At 38.9% G+C, this 10,879-nt stretch overlaps 1 protein-coding gene across 1 annotated transcript; it reads left to right on the top strand.

Moving 5' to 3' along the window:
• Window positions 1-7,028: 7,028 nt before the first annotated feature.
• LOC120521046 (zinc finger protein 664-like) lies at window positions 7,029-9,445 on the top strand (the record flags this gene model as incomplete). Its single annotated transcript, XM_039742938.1, has 3 exons — window positions 7,029-7,068; window positions 8,725-8,986; window positions 9,284-9,445. Coding segments are annotated over exons 1-3 (464 nt in total), but the record flags the coding sequence as incomplete, so codon positions are not given.
• Window positions 9,446-10,879: the final 1,434 nt, after the last annotated feature.

The raw sequence follows: 10,879 nt of genomic DNA, 5'->3' as shown, positions 1-10,879 counted from the left end.
GGTTAGGGTGATAAAGGATAAAGAAGGAAATGTACTCACAAGTGAGGAGAGTGTGTTGAGCAGATAGAGTACTTTGAGAGGCTGATGAATGAAGAGAATGAGAGAGAAGAGGTTGGATGATGTGGAGATAGTGAATCAGGAAGTGCAACGGATTAGCAAGGAGGAAGTAAGGACAGCTATAAAGAGGATGAAAATTGGAAAGGCCGTTGGTCCAGATGACATACCTATGGAAACATGGAGGTGTTTAGGAGAGATGGCAGTGGAGTTTTTAACCAGATTGTTTAATAGAATTTGGAAAGTGAGAGAATGCCAGAGGAGTGGAGAAGTGTACTCCATGTTCTCCCTAGCGTCTTTTAGCTGGGCGCTCCACCCGGCTGTCATCTTGCATGACATTGCACAGGCAGATTAATGATCTGCAGTGATGGCAAGGGATGAGCGGGCAGGTGGGCAAATACTTTAGAAGCAGGATCACAAGTGGGAGAGGAGCAGAGTGGGATACAGTATTGCTGATCACTCAATGCTTAACAAGCTAATAGCGGGGACGATACGCAGCGGAATTCACAAGCAAAGAGTATGGGGAGGTGGGCTTTTTTCGAGGGGGCTGTACATGGTAATAGCGGGGGCGTAGCAGCTTAATACAGCAGCAAGGAGTATTGGCGAGAGGGGGCTGTACATGCTAATAGTGGAGATGTAGCCGCAGTTCACAAGCATAAAGGATGTGGAGGTGGACGGGCAAGAAGAGGACTGATAAAATTAAAAAAAAAAACAACCTGTCAGATATCAGAAAAAGGGCGTCAGGAAGTGACATCTCTGTCCTCAGTGTCAGTGCAGTCTGTGTTCTTGTTCAGTACATAGCAAACCAATATATGCTGTATATGCGTATGGGCGCCGTTCTCATTCCCTACCACCTTCGCTAATCATTCTTGAGTTAGATTGAAGACTTTAGTGCCAGCTTAAGTGAAAAATTAAAGAAAACTTACTAAGTAATTGCAACAAACAACAAAAACTAACTTAATCAGTTTTAATGCGAAAAGAAGAGAAGCAGCAGGCTGCTAGGGTGGAGAAAAGAAGGGCTGCTCAGGAAACAGCAAGCGCATTGACCTCTCAGCAAACGAATGGTAAACAGAGACAAAGAAAGAGGAAAACTAGGAATGCTCAAGTCAAGTGTATTCACTGCACGTTATCATGCAGTGCGTTACTGGTGTACAGGTTTCCGTGTATATATATACATATATACATATATATATATATATATATATATATATATATATATATATATATATATATATATATATACATATATATATATATATATACACGGAAACCTGGCTAAATAACAAAGATGGGGATGAGTGTAACATAGAGGGATACACATTTTTTTAGGAAGGATAGACAGAACAGAAAAGGAGGTGGGGTTGCTGTTTATGCCAAACAGGAATTTAAATGTAAGTCATCTTCAGTTGGATGATGAGCCCCATCTTAGTGAGGACATGTGGCTTCGCCTGGAAAATATTAGGGAAAAAGGTCTCATTTTAGGAGTGTGTTATAGACCACCCAATTCAGACAGTAATTTCAACACACATCTTTTAGTAATATCAAAAGGCAAGTTTACAGGGGATATTATAGTCATGGGGACTTTAATTATCCAAATATTAACTGGGATAACCTTACAGATGGAGGAGCACAAGAGCAGGAGTTTTTAGAAGTAATCAGCGACTGTTTTTAACACAGCATGTTAAAGCACCAACAAGGGGTGAAGCCTGTCTGGATTTAGTATTCTGTAATAATCAGGATAGAATTGAGGGTGTAGAGGTGATTGAACCACTAGGGTCAAGTGACCATAATGTAATACAATTCTCAGTATTTTGTAAGAGTACAGATGCAAAGACTAAAATTGTTAAGTTGAACTTTGGTAGGGCTAATTTTGAGCAGATGCAAAAAGTCTAAGTAGGATAGACTGGGATAAGCTTTTAAATGTGGAGACAGTCGAGGAGCAGTGGAACAGGTTTAAAAATGTTTTACATGTAATGCAGGACAGATACATACCTAAATTTGGAAGTAATAGGAAACTAAAAAACTCCACGATGGATTAATAAAGATTTAAAAAAGAAGTTGCAAAGGAAAAAACTGCTGTATAAGGCATATAAGACTAATGACTGCAAAGAGAATCGTAGAGAGTTTGAGAACATGAGGGCAACCATTAAGAAGGATATCAGAGAGGCTAAAAGACAGTTGGAGAGGAATATAGCAGATAAGGCGAAAGAAGACCCCAAGAGATTCTTTCAGTATTTTAGTAGTAAAAGAACAGTTAAGGAGGAGGTCAAGTTCATCAGGAATAGTAAAGGGAATTAAAAGATACAGACAATGAAATAGCAGATGCCTAAACTTACATTTTTCTGAGGTGTTTACAAGTGAGCAAGTGGATAACCTCCAGAGGTAAACAACTACTAAGGAGGTACTGAGGGATTTGGAAATTGTAGAGGGAGAAGTGCTGCTCAGATTAAATAAGATGAAATCAAACAAATCACCAGGCCCAGATAATATTTATCCTCGTGTTCTTAAGGAGGCTAGTGAGTACATATATAAACCCTTGACACATATTTTTAGGAAGTCACTGCACACTGGAGAGATTCCAAAGGACTGGAAAATGGCAAATATCATCCCATTATATAAAAAGGGTGACAGGGCAGATCCAAGCAACTATAGGCCAGTAAGCTTAACAAGCATCACAGGAAAATTAATGGAAGGAATTATTAAGGATAAGATTGAGCAACACATGGCAAGGACAGGAGTTATTCTGAACAGTCAGCATGGGTTCAGAAGAGGGAGGTCGTGTTTTACTAACATGTTGGAATTCTATGAGGAGGCAACAAAAGGATACGATCAAAGTGGAGCTTATGATATTATTTATCTGGACTTTCAGAAAGCATTTGATAAGGTGCCACATGAGAGGTTGGGCATCAAGTTAAAAGAAGTGGGAGTTCAGGGTGATGTTTTTAGATGGGTGCAGAATTGGCTCAGACACAGGAAGCAGAGGGTGATGGTGCGAGGAACCTCATCAGAACTGGCGATGTTAAGAGTGGTGTTCCACAGGGGTCAGTGCTAGGGCCTGCTATTTTTAATATATATAAATGATTTAGATAGGAATATAAGTAACAAGCTGGTTAAGTTTGCAGATGATACCAAGATAGGTGGATTAGCAGATAATTTGGAATCCGTTATATCATTACAGAAGGACTTGGATAGCATACAGGCTTGGGCAGATTTGTGGCAGATGAAATTTAATGTCAGTAAATGTAAAGTATTACACATAGGAAGTAAAAATATTAGGTTTGAATACACAATGGGCGGTCGAAAATCGATAGTACACCTTATGAGAAGGATTTAGGAGTCATAGTGGACTCTAAGCTATCAACTTCCCAACAGTGTTCAGAAGCCATTAAGAAGGCTAACAGAATGTTAGGTTATATAGCACGATCTGTGGAGTACAAGTCCAAGGAGGTTATGCTCAACCTTTATAATGCACTGGTGAGGCCTCATCTTGAGTACTGTGTGCAGTTTTGGTCTCCAGGCTACAAAAGGACATAGCAGCACTAGAAAAGGTCCAGAGAAGAGCGACTAGGCTGATTCCAGGTCTACAGGGGTTGAATTATGAGGAAAGATTAAAAGAGCTGAGCCTTTACAGTTTAAGCAAAAGAAGATTAAGAGGTGACATGATTGAAGTGTTTAAAATTATGAAGGGAATTAGTACAGTGGATCGAGACTTGTATTTTAAAATGAGTTCATCAAGAACACGGGGACACAGTTGGAAACTTGTTAAGGGTAAATTTCGCACAAACATTAGGAAGTTTTTCTTTACACAAAGAACGATAGACACTTGGAATAAGCTACCAAGTAGTGTGGTAGACAGTAAGACGTTAGGGACTTTCAAAACTCGACTTGATGTTTTCTTGGAGGAAACAAGTGGATAGGACTGGGGAGCTTTGTTGGGCTGAATGGCCTGTTCTCGTCTAGATTGTTCTAATATTATCTAATATTATTTCTAATATATATATATATATATATATATATATATATATATATATATATATATATATATATATATATATATATATATATATATACATACACACACACACACACACACAGTTGTTTAAGCATTAGGTGTGTTGTGTGTGCAAAAATCCTTGTAGCCCTCACTGTTGTTCCTGTTAAAGTGACTCCCTCTACCATTTTTATATTTGCTCATATTGAGGATTTTGTTAAAGTGACCCCATCCGCCGTTACTATATTTGCTCATATTTGGACCTACATCCCATATTGCAAAAAGTGTGCAGAAACCCTTGCAGTACACACTGTGGCCTGAGCAAAACTTTTGTCACACTGAATTGCTGAGGGTTTTGTTAAAGTGGCCCATCTGCCATTCCTTTTTTTGTTCAGATCTTGCCCTGTCAGTAGTGCAAGTGTGCATTGAATATCCAACAGGCTCTCACTTTCCCACTCAAAAGTCTTATTCATAGGTATTTTTAATTTTTTCAAAACGTTTTACCAATATGAGTAAAACAAGTGTTCAAAAAACAACACTTCTCAGTTATTCCAGAAATGAGATGCCACAAACTAATGAAGGTGCAGCGTCAACTCCTGATGTGGCAATTTCAGACAAGGACATTGCAGAGGCTGGTCCATCAGAGGAAATCTCTTCAGCACACAGTCTGCCAATTGATAAATCTAAGCACTGCTTATCTGGCATAAACAAACAATGGTTTAAAGATTTTGATTGGCTAATGGTCAAAGAAAATGTTATGTGGTGCACATTGTGCATGAAATATTCAAACAAACACCCCCAAAGGATGGAGTTACTTTGGGTAAATGTGCAATGCACAAGAATTTGAAAAGAAAGCTTGGTGGACCATGAAAAAGTAAAACACACATTGAGTCTTCTACTGACCTTTTAGGAAAAGCGTGTACTAGAGCAAACTAGAATCGGTCAAATTGAAAGATCTGTATCTGTTAAATAACTTACAGAGAGATGCCTTTGTGGGAGCTTTAAGATCCATGTATTGGTTGGCAAGAAATGAGTTGCCACATACAACGTTGTTTGAAAAGCTGTTGGAACACTGCAAAGAAATAGGTTGTTCCTTTTTACAACATTTCAATATTGGTAAAAATGCACATTACACCTCTGAAAGAATAATGCAAGAGCTGCTGGATGTCTTAGCATCAGAAATAAAGTCTAACATACTGAAAAATATACACGCTAAACATTTTTTCAGTATTCTGTGTGATGAAACTACAGACATCTCAGTTGTAAAACAATTAATTATTTACATTAAATATGTTTGCCAGGTTGCTAAAGAGGTCAGAATTAGTTTTGTATCAACCTGCAATATGATTGATGGCAAAGCGGAGACTATAACCAACACACAGAGTGAGACATTGGACACTCTAGGATTGAAAACTGCTAATCTAGTTGGACTAGGGTCAGATGGAGTGGCTGTTATGATTGGGAAACAGAAAGGTGTGGCAAAACTGCTTAAAGATAAAATATCTGGCACTTTGGTTAACCTGCCACTGTGTAAACCGCCAATTGGCCCTTGAAGTGCCCAAGTAGCAGCTGCTGTACCTTATTTAACAAAACTGAATGACATCTTAAGGCAGCTGTTCTATTTCTTCCAAAATTCTTCAGTTAGGATGGCTGTTTTTAAACAGAAATCCAAAATACTCTGAACATTCCCCAGATTGATCTGAAAATGGCCAGTGACACAAGATGGCTGTCTGATGACTTTGCGGTACAGTCACTACGACAGTGTACGATGAGTGTCATAGCTGTGCTGGAAAGAGAGGCCACTGAATGAAATGACATCACAGCTGAAGGATTAAGCAGATGTATTAAAACGTACAATTTTGTTTCCTGTCTGATGATGCTTTCAGGCGTATTACCTTTGTTGTCCAAACTATCTAAGGCTGGGCAAAGGCAAGGTGTCAATCTTAATGAAAATGAGCCAATTTTGCTCCCCACAAAATTGTCCATCATGGAGTTGAAATATACTCCTGGGAAATATTTTCAAAGCCTTCATCATTGTTTGGCAGACGAATGGTCAGATCTCTGAATTGTTTATACACCGAGTGATGTAATGCCATTCAAAACTGTAATATATGATAAATACCTAGAGACAGTTGTCAAGCACCTAGATTCAAGATTCCCTAACATGCCAGTTATTTTCAGCTTTTCAAAAGTTTTCAATGCAGAACCTCACGATTTGAAGTAAGTCTGCTGAAATTCTTTTTTGATCATTACTCCAAAGTGGTAGCCCTCCAATTTTCAAATTTGAAAGTAGCAGGCAAGAATGGACAGTTGCATCAAAAATAATCAGAAGTCAATAATACAAAGACTTCAGTCCAAAACAGATTTTACTAAAAATGACAATGACATCAGAGCTCACAGTCGTTTCCAAATTTAGCCAAACTACGTTATATTGGGCATTGTGATTCCAGTGACCACAGCTGAATGTGAAAGGGGGTTTTCTGTTCTTAAAAGGATCAAGACATGTTTGAGAAATCGCATGAATCAAAGCACGCTAAGTAATCTCAAGCTGATCTCCTTGGAGTGCCCAAATCCTGGGGACTTTGATTATGGAATGTTTGCTCTGAGGATGTTGATGGAGAAGTTTAGAGAAGGCCAGAAGGAGTTGCATTGTGTCTTTGTGAACCTGAAGAAAGCATATGACAGGGTGCCTCGAGAGGAGCTCTGGTATTGTATGAGCAAGTTGGGAGTGGCAGAGAAGTGTGTAAGAGTTGTACAGAATATGTACGAGGGAAGTGTGACAGTGGTGAAGTCTGTGGTAGGAGTGACTGATGCATTCAGCGTGGAGGTGGGATTACATCAGGGGTCGGCTCTGAGCCCATTCTTATTTGTAATTGTGATGGACAGGTTGACAGACGAGATTAGACAGGAGTCCCCGTGGACTATGATGTTTGCTGATGACATTGTGATCTGTAGCGATAGTAGGGAGCTGGTTGAGGAGACCATGGAGAGGTGGAGAGGCTCTAGAGAGGAGGGGAATGAAGGTCAGTAGGAACAAGACAGAATACATGTGTGTAAATGAGAGGGAGGTCAGTGGAATGGTGAGGATGCTGGTAGTAGAGTTGGTGAAGGTGGATGACTTTAAATACTTGGGATCAACAGTACAGAGTAATGGGGATTGTGGAAGAGAGGTGAAAAAGAGAGTGCAGGCAGGGTGGAATGGGTGGAGAAGAGTGTCAGAAGTAATTTGTGATAGATAGGTATCGGCATAAGTGAAAGGGAAGGTCTACAGGTCGGTAGTGAGACCTGCAATGTTTTATGGGTTGGAGTCGGTGGCACTGACCAGAAAGCAGGAGACAGAGCTGGAGGTAACAGAGTTAAAGATGCTAAGATTTGCACTGGGTGTGACGAGGATGGATAGGATTAGAAATTAGTACATTAAAGCGTCAGCTCAAGTTGGACGGTTGGGAGACAAAGTCTGAGAGGCGAGATTGTGTTGGTTTGGACATGTGCAGAAGTGAGGTGCTGGGTATATTGGGAGAAGGATGCTAAGGATAGAGCGGCCAGGGAAGAGGAAAAGAGGATGGCCTAAGCGAAGGTTTATGGATGTGTGGTGATGGGTGTAACCGAGCAAGATGCAGAGGACAGAAAGATATTGAAGAAAATGATCCACTGTGGCGACCCCTAATGGGAGCAGCTGAAAGAAGAAGAAGAAAAAGAAGTCTTGTAGGCCTAAGAAACCTTGGCTTGCTTCTACCCTTTGGAGTTTGTAGTGGCCATTTTTCAACATGAGGACAACAGCTGTGCCAATGATAGTCAAAGAAGCTATTATGATGCTGGAAAACAATAATAAAAACATTAGAGACATCAGTAAAACATTAGGATGACCTAAATTAACTGTGTGGAATATCAATAAGAAGAAAGAATGCACAGGTGAGTTCAGTAATCACAAAGGGACAGATAAGTCAAAGAAGACCACCAGTGCTAATGACAGAAGATGTTACTGCAGATTGCATTTTGATTATAACTTGCACATCCTGACAGTAAGGATATTGCATGTATCTCTGTAACATCTTAAATGTACCGCCGCCATTACCAAATAACCCACAGCTGTTAAGACCTGTAAGAGAACTGAGATTGTGTGATTTCTGCGTGATGGTCTCTGTAATGAAGGCACATGTTCAGCACACACTTCAAAGAGGATGACAATAAAGAGTCTATATCTGCTTATAATTAAGTCGTCATAATTGTGATTTATCAAAACTCACTTCTTATGTAGCCTGAATGTGAAATGTTCAATGAAATGAGATTTTCTGTTCAGTTCGTTTTTCCACCAGGTGTTGCTAACACAAAGTCTGCATGGGACTTACAAATGTTCAAAACTTGCCGTAACTTTAAGCCAATTTAAACACCAAATTCTAGTTTTTAAAATCCGAACTTTTGTGTGAGAAATGGCTTACACATGTTGCCGAGCAGAAGGAAGTTTTATACATGTGACCCTGCTAAGTAGTTGTAATAGAAAATGTAAAATTAACAAACTGACTATGCTTTCCAAGTGCAACTAAAGTCTTATAATTGCTTATGCTTATGAAAGGTTGTTCCTAATTTCAGCCATCATGTATTTAATGTGAGTTAATGTTAATGAGGTAGTGGATTGATAATAAGTTATTTTTTCCCCTTTTCTTTTAAACTTTGTACAGGAAATAAAGATCAGTGCAGTTTGGAATCTGGAAAAGAATTCTGTGGCAGGAGTGCTGAACAGATCCACACTAGAGTACACACGGGAGAGAAGTCATATTGCTGTACTGAATGTGGTAAACAGTTTTCACAAATGAGCAATCTGAAGAGCCACATTAGAGTTCACACCGGTGAGAAGCCGTATTGCTGTAACGAATGTGGTAAACAGTTTTCAGATGTGAGCAGTCTTCAGACACACACTCGAGTTCACACCGGAGAGAAGCCGTATTGCTGTAATGAATGTGGTAAACAGTTTTCACAAATGGGCGATCTTCAGAGACACAATAGAGTTCACACGGGAGAGAAGCCATATTGCTGTAATGAATGTGGTAAACAGTTTTCACGGATATTCGGTCTGAAAGACCACATTAGAGTTCACACAGGAGAGAAGCCGTATTGCTGTAATGAATGTGGTAAACAGTTTTCACATATAAGCTGTCTGAATGACCACACTACAGTTCACACGGGAGAGAAGCCATATTGCTGTTCTGAATGTGGTAAACAGTTTTCACAAATGACCAGTCTAAAGAACCACTCTAGAGTTCACACGGGAGAGAAGCCATATTGCTGTACTGAATGTGGTAAACCGTTTTCAGAAATGAGCAGTCTTCAGAGACACACTAGAGTTCACAACAGAATAAAGAGGGTAGCAGTTCAAAAATCAGTCCAGAAAAACAAGCACCCGTAAGGACTCGAGAGTGAGGTTTACTCCTGTCTTGAAAGTAAGCAAACTGAACTATTGTTGACAAATTAATCTCTGAGAGAAGCCATATTGCTGATTGGAATGTGCCAAACAAATCTGTCAGAGGAGTTCTTTTCAGAGACGCACCAGAATTCACACCAGAGAGAAGTACAACTGAACTGTCCTGACTAAGCCTGGACAGTAAGCACATGTAACTCACTGGAATCCATCCTACTTATTGTTGTGTCAGAAACAAGACAACACAGAAGACAATGAGAAGTTTATATCCTTTTTCCTTTTTCAGAAACAAAATAAAGAACTGGGTGTCATACAAACCGCTTCTCACCAAACCCTACATCCTCCACCATGCGCCTAGCTCTGTTTTCATAACCTGTGTATTACATATAAAACTATTTACAATGTATTATACCCGTTTCATCAGAATAGAACTCTTTACAATATACATAACCTCACATAATAAATCAGCTATATAATATAGTTTTATATAACAAAAAATAAAATAACATACCTTTCCAAAAACAAAAAAACAGGGTGCCATACAAACCGCTTCTCGACAATGCTTATGAAATAATAAATCAGTTATTAATAACACAAACTATTAATATAAAATAAATAAAATGTAAAATAAAAATGAAAATCTAAAGTATCCATATGGTCATGTTGTACACCATGCTGAATTATATTAAAACGCTGTGGCAGTGCACTAAAAGAAGCAATGCTGTTTTATAAAATTTAGTTTTGTTTTTATTTGTTTGCTTTTGATAATAAAACATACAAAGACTGTATATATGAACTCGTGTTTGCACATTTGTTATTTAACACTTGGGAATTACCAAATAATATTCATGTCAAATAAATAGAAAACAATCAGAAAAGGCTTGGAGAGAGCAGACTTACTTGTACAGCATCCACCATCGTCTGAGGGTGCCTGCAGTCTGTGGGGAGTCACATTAATTATTATTTGTACTACAAAATTCAATTGGTATGAAACTAAGGACACACAAACAATTGCTTTTCGGGAAATTCATAACTAAAAGCTACAAAAAACAAATTAAAAATCAGAATACACTTTGCTACACACATACACACACCAAGAAAATTTGGAGGAATTAATCTCGAGAAGCCATATTGCTGTACTGGATGTGGCCAACGAGTCTCACAAACCGGAGTCTTCTGGGCCACAAAAGAATTCAGATAGGGTGCCACCTTCAGAAGTGGGCTTAGTTGGAGAAGATCTACATCAGGGGCATCAACCCCTTTGTCTTGGCGTACCACCTCAAAAAATGTAAATGTTCTGAAGTTCCCCCTTTTTATTTTGTTGTTAAATTGTTAATTCCTGAACTGTTATTATGTAAAAGTAACAGAATTTTTTTCCTCACCCAGAAAAATATTTTCAGAGAGGTTTCATAAGGTAC

Source organism: Polypterus senegalus, unplaced genomic scaffold (genome assembly GCF_016835505.1).
Source record: "Polypterus senegalus isolate Bchr_013 unplaced genomic scaffold, ASM1683550v1 scaffold_3515, whole genome shotgun sequence".
Taxonomy (NCBI): domain Eukaryota; kingdom Metazoa; phylum Chordata; class Cladistia; order Polypteriformes; family Polypteridae; genus Polypterus; species Polypterus senegalus.
This window is presented reverse-complemented; position numbering and strand designations above follow the sequence as displayed.